Raw genomic sequence first — 18,828 nt, forward strand, 5'->3', positions numbered from 1 at the left:
AATTAGAAAAACAAACAATTTCTCTTTGCTGAGAGGGAGACAGACAAGAATTCAGTCATCTGAGGTACATGAGGACCTAGTGCATAGTATTACTAAAGGAAAAGACAGGGTGAACATAGACTCAGCAACCTCCTGGAGGGAACGTCTGGCAATATGCCTCTTGCTCATCTCAAGAAAGCACTTGCAGAAGAAGAATTACTCAGAATATCAACCAACATGTCTACAGTTGATAATGAGTCTGTAATATATTGCCATTATTTCCCAACCAAAGTATAATTGCTATACATATTTGAAATATAGTAATGAGAATAAAGCTGGCTGACTGGTAATGACAGTATATGTACGTCCAAAGTAAAGGATTTTTTTTTTCTGTGTGTTATTTCTGTTGACCAAGATGCTTTCACCTGTTATTTATTGCAGTAACACTTTAAGAATGAATTAGCAAGGCAATAACTTAATTCTGAATACTCAAAATAGTCATCTTTGGAAGTCATATGTTCAGATTTTGAAGCAAACATTACTGGCTCTTTTCCACTTTAGAGTCCAAGCAGAAAGCAACTGCATAAAGGGGAATCCTTCGGAAGCAGAGAGTTTTACCACAAAGAGCTGTGAACCTGATACTCCAAATCTTCCTAGGATAACTAATCGGACCAAAAATTCTCTTACTCTTCAGTGGAAGGTAAGAATGGTTTGAAAAAGCTTTAAAATAAATGTTTAAAGCTCTTTGATTTTTTTTTTTTTAATTTAAGATTTGTCAATAAAATGCCAGTTTTTTGAAACTGAAACTTTTCATCGAACATACTGGTTTAAGACATACTTCTGTCAGAAAGGTTCTCTGGGCTACATGTAGACTATTACAAAGAAAAGGATTCACAGAAAACCCAAGAGCCTTTGTAGATAAAGTTACTGAGGTGGAATGCAAGAGACTGATTTGAGTTCCCATCTCCTGCAACTTGGATAATTAATTTCTGTGCTGTAGAACTAATTTCTTTCTCTGTTACTGAACATCAGCATATTTATGCAAAGCAAATGACATTGTCTAGAAAGGTTGAGATCTGAGCAGATCTGCAAGTCTAGCTCCTCAGGAAATTTCTGTAGAACAGTATTTTACACTGCTGCCAGATTCAAATCTGAATTAAAAGAAAAAAAAATACAAGCATCCATTGAATGGAGACCGAGCTAGAACTGCTTTAGCAAGTGAAATGGTTATATGAAGAGCTCATCATTTGCTCTCCACTGGACTTGTCATGATTTGATTAAATGACCAATGTATGTGTTTTTCTTTAAGTGATCTTATGTCCAGTTACAGTTCTAATTTTCTTTCTTTCCTTTTGCAGGCATCTTGTGACAATGGTTCTAAAATCCACAGTTATCTTTTAGAATGGGATGAAGTAAGCAAGCTTTCTATTGCATTTTTCACTTTATAGTTTTTAAAAGTAGCTCTATGTGACTGTACACATCACATTCTGTGAAAAATATGACCTCTGTCCAGAGACAGGTGACAAATACTGAATTCCTGAAGGGATTATGAAAACAGTTATTTCTCTATTTTCCTTATAGTATATAACTTAACAGGTATTTTTTAATTACGTGATTCTGTAACTTTTAGTAGCATCTGTCTTCACTGGTAGTCAAATACTTCCCTCTAGAGCTGATGGTGGAGATGCCCTTCCTTTTGTCCTGAAACCGATGTCTCTACAAACATGTTTGGATCCCTACTTGGACAACTAACCTGAGATGGGAGATGGCAGAGCTGTAGAAGCTGTCTGTGCTGCTTTTTCCTTCCAACCCTGTGGAGCTGGGGAATGGGGGGGGGGGAAATCTCAATGTATATACAAAATTTTATATAATATTAACTATTTGGGGCATTCTTGAGTTATGTTACACCTCAAAAAAATGAGTTGATCAGATATTTATGCTACTTTAATTGATGGACTCATTAGTTTAATAATGTGATTAATTTATTCCTTTCTTTTCCTTTTAGGGAAAAGGAAATGGAGAGTTTTCCCAGTGTTATTATGGCCAACAGAAGCAGTATAGGATTACTAAATTATCACCAGCAATGGGGTACACCTTTAGGCTAGCAGCCAAAAATGACATGGGGATGAGGTAAATACTGCTACCATATACATAAGCATGTAATACACGCGCACACGTGCGTGCTTGTTTAAGAAAATCGTGTGTTGACATTCAAAGAATCATGACTTTTGTCCAAATGGGATCTATATAGTTAATTTACAGTACGTGATTGGGTTATCTAGTTTGCAGATTACTTGTGCCGTGAATATAGAACCACTTGTTTTCCAGCATGGTATGGCTATATACTGCAGCCATTACATAGCCACTACATATGAACATACCACATATATACTACAAATCTCAACATCCCTTAGAAGCAGCTTAGTCTGCAGATAATACAGCAACTTTTGCTAGAGTTGGCCTCATTTCTGTAGCAACCTGCTCAAACTTCTGTACACAGTGCCCCTAGCATGGAAAGCATGGCACAGACAACCCAGCTGCTCTCAGGTGGAATCAGCTCAGACCCTACTGGCTTTTAGCTTAGATCTTTGCAGACTCACACTGACTTCACAGAAGTTGCTACCCTTACCTGCTCCCTCTCATTCCCTCTTTCTCCCTGCTTCTTTTACTAGTAGTGGCATTTTTGGCTTTTGTCTGATGTAATATGTGCTCCTGCTAAAATGCTGGGGATCATGGTATAAAGATACATAACCGAGCTGAAGGGCCAGAACTGAATGGTTTGTCAAACCCTACCATCCTTGTGCTGATGCTCTGCAGAGCAGAAGGGGACCTCTTACCATGCTCTCTACTGCTCTGGGTTTGAGTGAAGCATACTTGCTCTGACATGTTTCCAGACCAAAGATAATTCCTTGAGCTTCTGTAGCAATTTTCCAGGGCTTATCAACCTTCCTTAAATTCAGAGCTGTTGACGACAGTATAAGGATGTGTCACTAATTCTACTAGAGTGGCAGGTAGTTCTGGTGAAGAGCACACTGCCTCCTGCAGGTACATCTACCTTATGCTCTTTGTCATATGTCATCATATCTGTAACCTGGATTTCTCCAATTACGTAGGGTATTTCAGTGCCATTTTAACCTGGGAAATGGGCAGAATATGATGCTACAAAATCCTCTTGAACTTCTAGAGCTTATTATTAATGCTTAGGGTATGTGGTTCTTGTTTTTAATAGCTACTTTTCAGGAGTTATAAAGCACAAACTTCACTTTGAATTTTTGAGTAAATGATGTCAGACTTCAGTAGAGGATGTGAGGACTTGAAGAAAACATTGTTTTTTGTGCCTATACCTACATTGCTGGAGGCATTAATTCTTGGGAATGGTTCATAGGCTTCAAGGGGATAAGGCTGGCTAATAAGGAGATTCACGGGGAGATGTTTGAGGGAACAATACCTGCTTGAACAGTGTTGAAAGACTGTGTAAAGGACAGGGTGCAAGGCCTGGGGCAGTATAATTCATGCTGGACCAAAGAGGTCTTCTGCAGACTATTAAGTACATGGAAACAGCAGCTGGCTCTAGAGGTCCTTGAGATGCTTGTGGGAGGGCTTTGGAAAGCACTCAGGGAAAGCAGTATTGTATATATTCCGTGTTCCTATGTCTTTCCTTAGTCACCTGCTTTGGGATGCTGTCACGAGACCCTATAGTGGGCTAGATTGATCTTTGGTGTGCTCCAGCAAGGCATTCTTACAGTACTGCCTTTTAGAAGATGTTTCTGGAATGAACTATTCCCTGAGTTGCTCCCGGATTTTGTCCTGCTGACAGTTAGTTGGAAGCATTCAAAAAATAAAGACGGGGAGTGAGCTCAGAGTTAAGCAGGGTCCAATGCTCAAACTCTCTTCCTGTTCCTCATTTATTTCTGATGCGTAAGTGTACCCTCTAAGAATATCTACACACATTATGCATTTCTGCAGTGTAAGCTACTGAAGGCACTGGTCAGTTAATTACCTTTTTTTTAAAAAAACTAATCATGCTGAATACATTAAAAATCAATATTTCATAGCCCTATAAAAATGCACATCACTGTCTTAACAATATTATTTAAGAGGACTGTTCAAATAATAATATTAAGATAGAGTGGCAGTTTATTTCATATGAAGAATGTTGAGAACCTTTAGGGTTCTGCAGACAGGATTTTGTCTAAATGATGTTATCAACAAAAATAGATATTTGTCTTTGCAAGTTACTCATATTTTTAAACTTAATTCTAACCAAACATGAAACAGGGACTAAACAACTGGAAAATAAAATTTATTTAAAGATAGATAGTATTATTTTACTTTTAAGTGAATTGTTTAAGAGCCATTCCTCTAAGAGCCTCCCATTCCACTGTGGGAATCTCTGGAACTCTTTTAGCTGATTTTAGTGTATTTTGGAGTGGTTTAAGCAAGTAAAAAAATTAAGACTACATTGGTTGGTTGGTTAGGGCTTTTTTGTTGTTTTTAAGCTATTATTTCTGAGGTGACTGCCTCAGTGGTTTGTTGCAAACGGAGATGGGCTTAGAGTTTGTCTTTACACTTTCTTAACCTGCCTACATAATGTTGCAATTTTTATTTTAGTATAAATCATATGTGGATTACATCTTTGTTTCAGAGATTTTCTCGCTTGTTATTTTGTCAATAAAAATAACTGTTTCCCCGAATTTAAAAAGTTTCCTCTTGCTTTATGTTTACTTTTTTGTTACTTGCTTCACAGTCTGCATGTCTGCATAGTTTTTGTGTCTGCATCAAGGTAGCTTCATACTGAGATTGTTCAGGAAAGCCAAGCTTTGACATACGGGATATTTAGCTAGTTCTGTTGTTCAAGCCATATGAAGAATTTTATTTTCAGAGCCCCTGATACTCGTTTAATTGAGCATAGCTTTTAGACTGAAGTTGTATCTTTACGAGATTAGTTCCGTGTATTTAAAAAAAAGTCAAAAAAGCTCTCAAGCATACAAGCCTTTCCTCAGATCTGATAGAGAAGCAGCAAACTTCAGCTGAGAACAACTGTTTAGTGTCTAGCTGCATGTATATCAGGCCATCTGTGCAAGAGTAGCACAGCTTTACATCCCTCTGTCTTACAGTAGTGTTTTCTTTCTGTACCTTGTTTCTATTCTCACCTCAATAAGGCACTCAAAGAGTCATCAGATAAGGTTAACATAGTTTTGTTAGAAGATTACTGGTGTGTACGCTGTACTTTCATTTGTTGTAAAGTAAGACTTTGATATTGGCAGCTCCTCAAGTAACATTATATTGCATTAGGCTGTTAGACTACTGTTTTTTGAATCACTAGAGGAGCTAGTACTTTGAGGTGTGAAGCTTGTAACAGTTTACATAGGTTGCTTTCTAAGAAGCAAAATACTTCAGGGTCTTTCTGTATACGCTTTTATCCCATTGTGTTTTCGTTTTGAATACGAGGACACTGTGGTATTAGTACATCATTGTGTAAGTTTTAGAATAATTACTTGATGTTAAAAAAGCAAAATATTTTGGTTAGCAAAACATATCAAAATAGCATGATACAGAAGTCTTTCAAATATGAACACACAAACCTTGTTCAGACATTTTTTACAGACACAGTCATGGTCAAGTTAATAGATCATTTGCATGTACCAGCTTGCAATTTCCAGTTGTGCACATGTCCAAGAAGTTGTCATAGCTGTGTTTAGTAAGAATTATGTTAAGTGTTAGTTACTGTGTCTAGTTAGTTTACATATTGTTTGTTTTAAACAGTGGTTTTAGTGAAGAAGTCCTGTATCATACCTCAGGCACTGCCCCAACCACACCAGCAAGTCCTTTGCTGATTAATGCTGGAGTTACTTGGTTATCTCTACAGTGGACTAAACCCTCAGGAACACCATCAGATGAAGGAATCTCATATATATTAGAGATGGAGGATGAGAACTCAGTAAGTGTAGAATACTTATTCTTAATAAGAAAAGAGACTGTAATGATGCACTGTTGCATTTAAGTGTAACAATGGTTATTTCTGTTTTAAGGTGTGTTAGTTTAAACATATTTAACTGTATGAAATTAAATGAAATGATCAAAAAGTTCTTTACTTGATTTCCTATCTTGTCAAAGGTAAACTATTATATTACATATTATTTTGTCTTTTTTGTTGGTTTGGGAGAAACTGAATTTGGTTTTTTGTTGTTGTTAGGTGTTTTTTTTTTCAATGACTTGTCTTTGCATTGACCAAGCCACATAGCTTTACCATTTATTACAATAATAATCTTTATTAGTCTTATTAAACCCTAATCCTGCAAAGACTTTTAGGCTACTTTTAAGTCTGTGAATGTGACTGAATTTTATGTAAAAATTAAGTCTTCCAAGAGCTGGAACAAAGTTCTTACAACATGAAGTGTGATCCCTTTAGATGTCATTTCAGGTTATCCACCTTCACTTATTTTAAAGCAAGTCTCATTACAGTTTTAACCATCAAAAGTGTTTAGTATCATTTCTGTTGGCAATAGATACGTTTTTCTTTTACTCTTCTTTTCTCCTCTTCTGAATTGGAATTGCATGAAAATTTGTGGTTCTAATTTTTTTTCACTACTTTTAATACCTTGTTTCCATGTACAACGTCCCACAAGGTGGAAGTAAAGTATCTTGTGTTTGCAAAATGAACTTACATTATTACTTTGCAGAGAGGCATAATAATTGCTGTCTGAAGCACAGTAATTTTTTTGTTAGAACGATATTACACAGTCTGATCTATAAATACAATGTTTCATATTTAATTCTGCAGGGATATGGTTTCAAGCCAAAATATGATGGTGATGATCTTACCTACGTAGTGAAGAATCTGAGGCGTAGTACAAAATACAAATTTAGGGTAAGATTTTTCACATATTTTGTGGTTTTTTTGCACCAGAATAGCTTGAAATTCTGATCGAGAAGCAAGGCAGGGCTTAATTAATGAAAAACAAATTTTATGCTAGTATCTCTTAAAATTTAAATCTATTAAGACAGTAGCAGCTAAACATTTTCTTCACTAACCTCCTCTGTAGCAAGAATGGAGACCTTTGAAAGAGCAGAACATAACTGCACACATCTTTGAAATGAGTCATTCCAGCTAATGAGTCAATGTTCTTAACAGTCATGTATTATGTTTTGCTTTGTTTAAATTTGGGTTCTGTGCCGCTAATACACAGGTAATACTTACTTGGTGTGGTTTTTAAATGGACTCCACATGCATCAGAAAGCGTTGGGATTTGGACAAACTTTGATTCGGAAGCCATAATCAGCACTAACATGGCACTGATACCCAAGTCATTAAAACATTCAGATTACCATGGTGCTGAGCTCTCTCTAGGAAGCCTTGAGAGTCTGAATTTACCAGCTCAGGATCAAGCCACTATTGAACAGTTGCATGGCTTTTGGAACAAAGCTAATGCATGTCCCACAGTTTAAAGCTGAGTCAGACTGATCTCTTTTTTTTGCCCTTCTAGGTAGAGATATTGATAGCTGCTGTCTCATGTACACTTAAAATTCTATTTCATAAGGAAGTACCAGGAGCTGCTGAAAAACAGCACCTCTTTGTAGTATGAAAGATAGTTGTTTGAGGTCAGATTTTTTTTTTTAACTAACACTAAAATGTTTCAAGATTCCTTTTCAAGTTATAACAGATATTTTACACTTGAATATATCTACCTTTTTAAGAAACAAGAAAATGTTATAATAGATATTCATCTTACAATACTTGGATTTTATGTGTAACAGGATTACTAACTAAATAATTAAAAATTACCCAGTGTATATACACTGTTGAGTATGGAATAGTATACACGGTTGAGGTTGGCAGGGACCTCTGGAGATCATCTAGTCCAACCCCCACTGCTCAGGCTCAGTCACCCAGAGCACATTATGACCAAATGAGTATTTAAACTAAAGAACAGCTAATTATTTTGGAACTAGCTTTTGCAGGGACTTGATGATAGTACATATAACATGCATAACATAGTACAAGTAACATGCATGTTACTAGTAAATATATAGTTAACTTAAGCATGCTATATTTGTTATTCAGAATAAAAAATCAAAATGTTTATACCTGATTTTTCTTAAATCTGTAAACAGAAGTCTCCATTCACTTGCGCGCAAGGTATAAAGGAGAAACAAGTCTTGTGTTAATTAGGTCTTTATTTTTTATTACACAGGGAAAGACTTTATTAGTAGTAATATTCCTTAAGGCTTTGAAAGAAGATTTATAACCATTGGAAAACATACTATAATGCATAAATGCTAACTGTGCCAGTTTAACTTAATTTTAAGAGCACAAAGACAACCACTAACAAATTGTTAATTTTATAAACTGTATCTGAAGATATATTATCTGAGAAGCATGTAAGCTGACAATTCTTCTTCTCAGTCTGTCCTGACTTTACAGCTGAGTTGAATTCTGCTGAATTTTTAAACAAATTTAAAAGCCATGTGAAACATAATTGATTTTTACATAATTTCTAGTTTCAGCCAGTTTGAGTCTGCCTCTTTTTTTTAGATTCCTTAGTTTTCCACTAGGAACAAACTAGAATATGTGCTAAACTAACTGTTGACACAACCAAGAAGTATAAAGAATAAATTTAATTTTCTTAGAATCATAGAAAAGCCTAAGCTGGAAGGGACCTCTGGAGATCATCTAGGCCAACCTTCTGATGAAAGCAGGGCCTTAGATTAGGCTACTGAGCCCTCTTCTGGCCCATCAAGCTGAGATTTTAGTATTTACAGCAAGGGAGGTACCACCAGTCCTCTGGGAACCTCTCTGTTCTCATGTTGATGAATACTTTTCTTAAACCCAGCTAGAATTTTTTCTGACTCAGCTTGTGCCCACTGCTTCTTGTGCAGTCACCAGGCATCTTTGTGGAGGGAGTGCTTTCATCTCTTCCCTAACTACCTGCTAGGGATTGGAAGATTGTGATTAGATCCCCTCACCAGCCCTCTGTTCTCTAGGCAGAACAAACCCAAGTCTTTCAAGCTTTTCTTGGACATCAAGTTCTCCAACCCACTCATCATCTTGTTGGCTCTCTGCTGGACTCTCCAGTTTCTCAATGTCTCCATTGAAATGGGAGGGGGTCTTTTCTTCTGCCCTATGAGGAACGGCTGCGAGAGCTGGGCCTCTTCAGCCTGGGGAAGAGAAGACTGAGGGGGGATCTTATCAGTGTGTACAAGTACCTGAAGGGAGGGTGTCAAGGGGACAGGGACAAACTCTTTTCAGTTGTCCCGTGTGACAGGACAAGAGGCAATGGGCAGAGACTGAAGCACAGGAAGTTCCGCCTGAGCGTGAGGGGGAATTTCTTCCCTGTGAGAGTGATGGAGCACTGGACCAGGTTGCCCAGAGAGGCTGTGGAGTCTCCTTCTCTGGAGATCTTCAAGGCCCGCCCAGATGCAACCCTGTCAAATGTGCTGTAGGTGACCCTGCTTGTGCAGGGAGGTTGGCCTAGATGATCTCCAGAGCTCCCTTCCAACCTTACCAATTCTATGATTCTATGATTCTTTTGTTAATGCAGGTTATTCATATAATCACTTCCTTTTTTAAATCTCCAAATGTATTTACTTAAAAGCAGGTATCCTAAAAGTATAGGAGCGCTACTAAAATTATCTTAATTATTCAGTTTTTTTAGCAGTTGATATCCTTTTGCTCCTATTTAATTACATAACAGTATTTTGACTTCAAGGAGAAGTGAATTGCAAATAAAATCAGCATTTTACTACTTCTGAGTTCCTTCAGTGAGATTAGTGGAGTCTCAGATTGTTTAAAACAGGAAGTTTTCAAATCCTTAACTTTTAAATAAGATAGTTTGTGTGATATTGTGCAGCCACAGATTCCATTAATGTCGTTGGGATCTGCTGGTGCCAAGTACCTTTTACAGTCAGGCTGCTTTATGAATAGGGATGTAGGAGCCTAATTTTGGACACAAGCATTTGAAAATCTCATGAATATGGAAAAGTTGTGATTCTTCTGCAACTTCATAATGACTAGTTTTATCTTTCCATTTTTTAAAGGACTAAAATTTCTTGTTGGTAATTCACAGCTGTTTTTAATTTCAGTAAAGTGATTGACTATGAGACTAATGAAAAATACAGAATGAAGGTATATGATAATTTTATTTCCTTTGATTCATTATCAGTCTGTCTGGCTACACATACATGTAAATTTTGTCTTAACAAGAAATAGCAAACCAGTATCAAATGTATGTGTTTCTGTGTTTATAGTAATTTTTAATGTATTTACAGGTCATTGCCTATAACTCAGAAGGGAAAAGCTGTCCAAGTGAGGCAGTAGAATATGTTACTTGCCCAGACAAGCCTGGAGTACCTTCAAAGCCCTCAGTGAAAGGAAAAATTCATGCACAGAGCTTTAAAATAGTTTGGGGTAAGATTACTGTCCAGCTCTGTATAGATTGTCCTCTTTGTTTTGTATATGTAGATATATAGGAGGCAAGATTTTACTTCAGTAATTGCACTCAGTTCCATCAAAATGGATCATAATGGCTCAGCTGAGCAAAATACTGATCCAAAATACTTAGGCAATGTGATAGTGTAATTGTGGGGGAAGAATAATATATATTATAGTAGACTTCTGCGGGGACTGCAATAATTAAAAAAAAAAAAAAAAAGCAGTGTTGATTTGTGTATTAAAAATTTTGTTTCTCTGACAAAAAAATCGGATGCTATAAACTTCTACTGTATCAAGAGCCTGCTCCAAGTTTCTTAGAAATACTCATTTTGATAGATAAATGTTTTTATTTGCTAAGGATGTTGGGAAACTTTTCCAATGTTTTTACCATTATGATGTGAATTGGGAGAAGATGAAGCAGTTCTGTTTGATACAAGACTTTAGAAGAAAACCAAACAGTTAAAGGTTTTATTTTTTTTGTCATAAGTAATTAAGCTTCTTACCTATTTCTTTGTTGCAGACTCTTTAGTGTCAGAGGTTCTTTTGCATTAATAAAAACCTGTAGGGTTCAAGTAGTGCTCAGCAAGCCCAGTCTTACATCTTTGCATAGTGCTTCACTAGATCAGGGCCTAAAAATCTAATCTTATGGATAATCTATAATATATGAAGTTATTGGAAATACCTAATTTGTAAATAGAAAATTTCTGAAGTATTATATATGTGTGTGTGCGTGTATATGTATGCGTATCTTTAATTATCACATTAATTGTCACTCATGCAAAAGCTGATTACATTTCAAAAATGAGTATAAGTTTTATATTTCTTATTGGAGTAAATTGGTTGCTGCTTTCTAACCAAAAAAAATTCTGTTTATCATATAAGTCTCATTATTTCACATGTGATGTGATGAATAATATTTAAGAGCCTACGAAGTTTCTTCCAGCACATATGTAATGTAGTGTTGTGCTAGTAGTCCCTTCTGTGTTAAAGTATTACACTGCCTTTATATTTGTCAAAAATATTATTTTTCTACTTTATTTATTTTAATATCGATGTCCTTTAAGTCAGCTCTGAGAAAGAACAGGAGGATAATTTATCAAAGATATGTCAAACCTATTTCTGTAGGTTCATGTCTGGTGCTTGAATATTGTCCTAGGAGAGGATAGTCCACTCAATTTTCAGTAGTGTCATCAAACATTTAGGTTTTTTTCAGTTTAGAATTTCTGACCTCTTTTCAATTCTGTCCCAAAATATTTGAAGTTTTTTGAAATGCTGTCCTTAAGTCATTCTGATATATGCTTACTTGTAAATCAGTATGTGAATCTTTTCCTGTCTACAGTGCACATTATAAGACCATAAGGATCTCTGTCCCTGAAACCATAATCAGGATGCCTTTCATGGCACTTCAAAGTAACTGAAATGTTGGCTATGTCATCTCCCAGGTGCTGGATTCACTTAGCACACATCCAAACATAGATTATACAAGGGTTGTGATCCAGTAGATTTGGATAGTGGATCATTTGAATAACTTTCTGCTGTCTTGAACTAGGATGCTATGACCCATCTATATAAATGAGCACCCATGTCCAGCTGGTGTCAGTTGTGCCTTTTGCAAATTCTCCCAGAAGGCTACAAAGTTTTTGATTTACAGTGCTTACTTGGAATCCTGCTATTTTTCGATAGATCCACCAAAAGACAACGGAGGAGCAGCAATAAATACATACGTTGTGGAAATGTCTGAAGGCTTAAATGGTAAGTTTTAAACATATGTTAGCATTGAGCTATATATTCTTTTCTTGTGTGTCTATAGTTGTAAATTATATGGGAAGGGTAAAATAGGTATTATGATAAGGAATGTTATTGCAGGGGATTGTGATAATGAAAAAATAGCAATATTGGTATTTGCTTGCGGGAAGTTCTTTAGAAAGATGCTACAAAACTCCAGCAAGAAATGCTCCAAGTTTAACCTGTTGCTTAGAAGTATTCTGTTCTGGAAGTCAAATGATACTTTTTTTGTATTAAAATAAGCATAAGGCAACAAAGACAGGGCCACACAGCTTTGCTCTATATGCGGCAGAGACAAGTGGAGCATTAGCTTCGTATTTATCAGCATTAAATGAGAACAGTGATCCAGCTAGAATAAATATCTCAGCTATGTTTTCTGTTCTTTCATGCACAAGTGAAATAATAAGAATATTTCAGAATTGGATGTACAGTTATCCAGTTAAATTATTTGAAAATCTAGATCTTTTAAGTAACCATTCTGTATTAAGGAACAGTCATGTTGAGAGTGAAAACATACGTTTTTCAGTGCTATTTCTGATTTAAGACAGTGCACCATCCCCAACTTATAAAGGCAGCCTGGTCAGGGGTGTTACCTGTAGTGGTTTTAATACAGAGCTTAGCACTTTCCTGAATGCATGTTTACGTTAAAACACCCTCAGAACGATTTACCTGATGGTGAAGTGAGCTGTGTATTACCTTTAGTTTCTAATACTCTGAAATTTGAATTGTTGGGCAACTTAAGAGCCCAGGTTTCCAGCTTAAACTCGTAGAAAAAGAAAGAATGCTGAAGAGGTTTTGAATTAAGAGTCTGGATGAATAGTAGAGAATGAAATTATTTCAGGTGCCCCTGGGCCATTCTTGAATACAGGAATAGGCTTTATCAATTATAAATTGTAGTCACAATGTGCAAACTGAATGTACATGATGGAATTAAAGTTTTTTCCATGGAAATTTTTGCTTATATATTTTGCCTATTAATTTGGTTATGATGTTTAAAAGTGCTTGATGGCCCAGTAATAACTACTTTAATAAGATAAATTCTCTCTTAGTTGATGTGAAAACCAAATAAGGGATATTTTTCACTTCAACAGATCTACACAAATTTGTCTAGGAAACTATCTTTATGCGATAATTAAATCTTTTGCAGGAAACTCAAATTAAGCCTTAATATTTTCTAACAGATATCAGGCACACACTTAGTAAAGCTAAGATACTTGCTGTGGCTGGTACTGAAATGTGAAAAATTACACCTTGGTTCATTGCTCACTTTTTTAACCTTTCAGGAAACAAATGGGACATAGTATATAGTGGAGCTGCTAGGGAACACTTGTGTGACCGACTAAATCCTGGTTGTTCCTATCGCTTACGTGTATATTGCATTGGAGAAGGAGGACAGAGCACGGTAAAATGAGAAATTTTCTTTTAATAAATAAAACTTCTCTAGCATTGAGAACCTGATCTGACAGTTAATAACAAACACTGTCAGAAGGATGGTTGTATAGAAGTGCTTAGCAAAGCACCTCAGAAATGTTTGTGTTTGTGCATCATGTTTCAAGTTTCTGGCCATATCTTAAAACAACAAACATGTACGTTCTCTTCTTACACTGTATTTTACAGGAAAGGATACTGTCTCTTTTCCTGTAAAATACTTTGATAGGATGACCTTTCTGAAGTCTATATTGTCCTAATCCAAGGCAGTAATATAAATTGTGTGTTGGCCATGTGATCGGTGTAGCATGCTGTTTAAGCAGCTGAGCCAGTCCACCTGGTAGGGGAGGAGGGAGCATTTCCTCAAGCTGCCAGGTTGTGCTGTGTCATCTCCTCCAGTGTATGTGTCAGCCACTATCAAGCCATTCACATTGCCCTACTTCTCAGCGTTCCCTAACAATTTGGTGAGCTCTACCATGCTCCCTCACATATACGTGTCACATACACACACATTTTCCCCTCACTTCTGAGGCCTACTTCAACCTCCAGCCCCAGTATGTCATGCTCCGTTCTTCTCCCTTCTTCCCAACACCAAGTCTAGCAAAGTCAGCCATGTCTGTGTCCAGATTTTGCAGGAAAGTGAAGCTTTCAGTGAACCTGATTGCCTGTATCCCGGGTCAAAATTTTACACAGATTTTTCCCTTACTGTATCAAATTCATGTGTTCTTCATTGCCATAGAAGTCTCCTGTGAAAACAGGTGTGCCCACAGCCATCTCATCTTAAGAACAGATTTGGACTCCTCCAGGGCATAGTCCTGCCCACAGTGTTGGCTCAGCTGCAATGCAGCCCCTCTTGCTGCAGTTCAATATGCTTGTTGTACAGGGGAAGAGGGAATACAGTATGTTTACCTGTCCCTTAGTGCCCGTATGCCTCCTGAGCTACAGTCTGCTTTTTGGGTAAGATCTGTTCTCTATGCAATGGTACATTTCAAAGTAAATGAAAAACAGGCCATCATTCAATCTCCTATTACCTGAACATGTGTAGAAGGCAGCTGCGAATTATGCTCTTTGAGATAGTTTCTGTACTCATAAGGCTTACCAACGTATCTGCTGCATGTTATTATGCTGTATGTTCTTGTGGGCTCTCCAAATTGGAGTTGGTAGTCTGTTGGATATTAAGTCTTAGTAAGCGATGAAAAAGAATTTTTCATTTTTTATCATTTCTGGTTGCCATTTTTGCCCATGTGTGCTTTTTGAGAGGTTTCTGCACAGAAAGAATTAGCCAACCCTTAGCGTGCATTAAACTGCAGTAGTTTGCTCCCATGAGGAGAAGAAAATGAGGTTACACTAAACGTATCATACTTCTGGCATCCATGCTAGGTTTGTACTGATATATAACTTTTATTTTTAACTCTACTTCTTGTATGTATGCAAAAACGCAGAGACAAAGGTTATTTTCGCATATCCTGTGATAACTTCAGCATATTTTGTATAAACAATTCAGCTAATACATACCAGGCCACTTAAGTGGCTTCACGTATTTGAGACTGTGTTCAAGAAATGGAGGATCTGCCTCAAGTATTTGCGTTTATTTATGAGGTAATTGTTTTGGCCTAAATGACTTTTTTTTATTATTATTTTTTTTTCATTTGCAGGCGTCTGATTCTTTGCTAGTGCAGACACCAGCCGTAGTTCCTGGTCCATGCCAGCCTCCTAGGCTGCAGGGTAGACCAAGAGCAAGAGAAATTCAGCTACGCTGGGGTAATTGTATTATGACTGTTAGCGAGTGCAAGGGATCAAAATGTGTTAGGTGTTAAAATTAAACTTCTTTTTTCTTCCTTATTTTTAGGACCACCTCAGGTCGATGGTGGTTCACCCATTACCTGTTACGGTCTGGAAATGTTTCAGATGGAAACTGATGAACACAGAGAGGTTTACCAAGGCGCTGATATTGAATGCACAGTGAGCAGTCTTCTTCCAGGGAGGATATACAACTTCAGATTGCGAGCAGCTAACAAGGCTGGGGTAAGAAGGCAGTCTGAAAGGAAATGAGTTGCACAGAGTGCTGTCACTGGAAAGTACCTTCTCTTTTGAAAGAAGTGCTTCTTAAAATAATCTGTATAATGAGATTTTCCTAATATGGATTCAGTTGGTTCACATAGCTTATTGCTGTGTGGGAGCAAATAGTTAAGCATCAATTTATAATATTTCTGGGCTTTTTAGATGAAGAGAAGAGAATACATCTAGTTATATCTGAATAATGAGATTGGAAAAATGTGAAGCAAAGTAGTAAACTTTTATATAAAAGCTTTGTAAACTGTTTTCCCCTTATTTTTGTAGATGTAGACTTTCTAGAACAAAGTAATTAACATTTTCTGACTATTATTTTGTTTAACCTCCGAGTACATATTTTGTCAGGTATAAGAATATATTCTCATGTTGGAGTGTTAGATGTTTTCAGATCAACTTTTGCTGTAGAAAAAGCTTTATTTATGTTACCAAAGTCTTGATTCAAAGACAGACACAAGAGAGCTTGCATTGGTTTAATACTATTCACTTGATAAACAGTGCCAGCTGATCGTGACAGTTTTTATGGAGAGGTCCACAGATTAACACTTTAAAGTACTGACCTGACCTCTAATTCCCAAAACACTGGTTTATAGATGTAGTATTTTTTGAGTCCTCTATTTCATTTAGATTAAGATAAATAGGCAATTGCAAATTGTTCTCTGTCACTGTGGTGTATCCTTCATGTAGCTTTGAAAGAAAAATTTGGAGAGTTCTTTCCTGTTTTGCCTTAGAGTCTAAAAGATCAGATTTACTGTGATTGCATTTGCCATAAAAAAAAAAGTCCTTCAGTTATTCTGAAGAATAGTCAAATGCTGAAATAAATCCTTAATCCACAATTTAGAAAGATATGTTTTGTAGGCAGGTAATACAAAGTTTCAAACTATTACATGCTCCTACTATGGCAAACTGTCATTTAAGTAGTATTAATTTTGTTTTTAGAAGTTAATTACATGAACTTCTTTTTTAATAGTTTGGACCTTACTCAGAAAAATGTGAAATTACTACAGCACCTGGACCACCAGATCAGTGCAGACCCCCTCAAGTGGCATGCAGATCTGCTGCATGTGCCCAGGTGTCTTGGGAGGTAAGAATGTAATGTCATCCATATCTTAACAGGCTTGTCTTTTAAATTAAGTCCAACTTCAAAAGCTTCTGAGTGTATTTTAATCACATTTTTAAACATGCTTACCTGATTGTCCACTATTGTTCGGGTAAGACCTTAGAGGTTCAAAAACTCTGCTAATATATGTCAGCCATAACACAGATAATTGAGATCTTACTTTTTTCTTTTGTTTAAGATTTTCCCACAACTGCTACACTGTATTTTTGAGTGAAGCAGGCCCTTCTTAAAGATTTTCTTTAATGTAATTATGTTTCTTTAGAGTAAATACATCCACATAGTACAGTGGATTACTGTATGCTTGCTGTTTTTTTATAAGCTGATTTGATTTTTTTATAATTAAATCAGTAATAATGTAGCAAAGCCTAAAAGACTTCCTATGAATCTATAGTACTTATCTGATTTTAAAAGAATGCAATAGATAGAATCCTCCTTTTTACAAGCTTTATTTTTTTCTGGAAATACTGTTTACACACAACTTTTTAATTGCTTGAGATGGAGTGAAGCAGCTGTATTATAGAACCACGTGAAGAAAAGATTAACACATTTTACCTGGAAGGAAGAGTTCAGTGTTTCATACTGGGGGTGTCAGAAGGACTCTCTGATTGTCTAAAAGGCAAACCCTTTTGAAAAAATCTCTTAAGATATTTTGGTAGGATTAATGACCAAAATTGAATGATTTTAGATATCTGCATTATGGAATCACAGGATATTTAAGGTAGGATTAGACCTCTGGATGTCATCTAGTTCAACACCCTGTTCAAAGCAGGGCTAATTTCAAGTTTAAAATTTGTTGCTCAGGGCCTGTCCAGTTGAGTTCTGTATATCTCCAGGAGTGGACAGTCCTTGACCTCTGTGGGCCAGCTGTCTAATGCTGTAGATTTTTTTTTTCTTTTATGTCCAGTCAAAGTATCTTTTATACTTTGCAACATGGAGACTGTTGCCTCTTGTCCTGTCACTGTGCACTTCCAAGAAGCATCTGAAGTTGTCTTTTCTGTAGCCTGCCAATAAGCAGTTCAAGGCAATAACAAGACCTCCCTTTAACTTTCTTTTTTGAAGATCGAACAAACCCAGTTCTCTCCCTCTCCTCAAATACCATGTGTTGCAATCCCCAAGCCATGTTCAGAGCCCTTCATTGAACTTGCTGCAGTATGTCAATGCCCTTATTGTGGGGAGCGCAAAACAGGATGAATTGTGCAGATGCAGTCTCCCAAGTACTGAGCAGAGGGTAATCATGACTGCTTCTAGCACTCCTGATGCACTTCTGCTACTACAGCCCAGTATGTAGTTAGCCTTCATTGAGGCATTTGCTGACACATTCAGCTTGTCCACCAGGACCCCCAACTTCTTTTTGATGAAGCTGCTCTCCTACCAGTCAGTCTGCAGCCCTACTGCTGCATGGGATTATTCTCTCCCAGGTGTACATCCTCATGTAGCCGCTACTTGTTGAAATCCCTCTGGCAGCCATTCCCTCCAGCATATCAAACACTTCCCTCCAATATAATATCATCCATGAACTTGCTGGATTGGATTCCCCTGCTTCGGTTAAGGTAAATTCCTCTAGAGTTAAATGAGCAACAGTGATAACATTGAGAAATGTCTCCATCTTCACTGACTGTTAAATGGCCGCATAGAGTTCTTTTGACCAAGTGCACCTCATCATAAATCAGAAAACAGAAAGAGGGTCCCTATAAATCACAGCTCAGGAGCATTAAGTGTTATCTTTTCAAATGATGTTTATATGCAGTCACTTATCTTCACATAACTTAATGCTGAGTGAAGGGAATCCTCTTTTTCCTTCAAAAGAAACACAACAAAAAAATCCTTTGGAGTGATTTTATTATCCTGTGCTTCAATGTGCTTACTGTCTTGGAATAGCTAGTCGAAAACGAGCATTTTTTTTTAAAATTACAAAATAGAAATTTTGATGTTTTGGGGAATTTTTTGGCTTTTCGTTTTTTTTTTTTTTTTGTTTGTTTTTTTCATTGGCTGATGAAATCTTCTTGCAGTCTCA

At 36.7% G+C, this 18,828-nt stretch overlaps 1 protein-coding gene across 6 annotated transcripts in view; it reads left to right on the forward strand.

The window, feature by feature from the left end:
• The window catches only part of FNDC3A (fibronectin type III domain containing 3A), a 119,212-nt gene that overhangs the window by 89,357 nt on the left and 11,027 nt on the right, over positions 1 to 18,828 (forward strand). For all 6 annotated transcript variants that reach the window (XM_062567016.1, XM_062567015.1, XM_062567013.1 and 3 more), the window contains 11 exons: positions 541 to 679; positions 1,338 to 1,391; positions 1,985 to 2,109; positions 5,746 to 5,920; positions 6,764 to 6,850; positions 10,249 to 10,387; positions 12,095 to 12,163; positions 13,480 to 13,598; positions 15,280 to 15,385; positions 15,474 to 15,649; positions 16,665 to 16,778. In XM_062567016.1, coding sequence (XP_062423000.1) covers positions 541 to 679; positions 1,338 to 1,391; positions 1,985 to 2,109; positions 5,746 to 5,920; positions 6,764 to 6,850; positions 10,249 to 10,387; positions 12,095 to 12,163; positions 13,480 to 13,598; positions 15,280 to 15,385; positions 15,474 to 15,649; positions 16,665 to 16,778 — 1,303 coding nt within the window. The remainder of the gene's footprint in view (positions 1 to 540; positions 680 to 1,337; positions 1,392 to 1,984; positions 2,110 to 5,745; positions 5,921 to 6,763; positions 6,851 to 10,248; positions 10,388 to 12,094; positions 12,164 to 13,479; positions 13,599 to 15,279; positions 15,386 to 15,473; positions 15,650 to 16,664; positions 16,779 to 18,828) is intronic.

Source organism: Rhea pennata, chromosome 1 (genome assembly GCF_028389875.1).
Source record: "Rhea pennata isolate bPtePen1 chromosome 1, bPtePen1.pri, whole genome shotgun sequence".
Taxonomy (NCBI): Eukaryota; Metazoa; Chordata; class Aves; order Rheiformes; family Rheidae; genus Rhea; species Rhea pennata.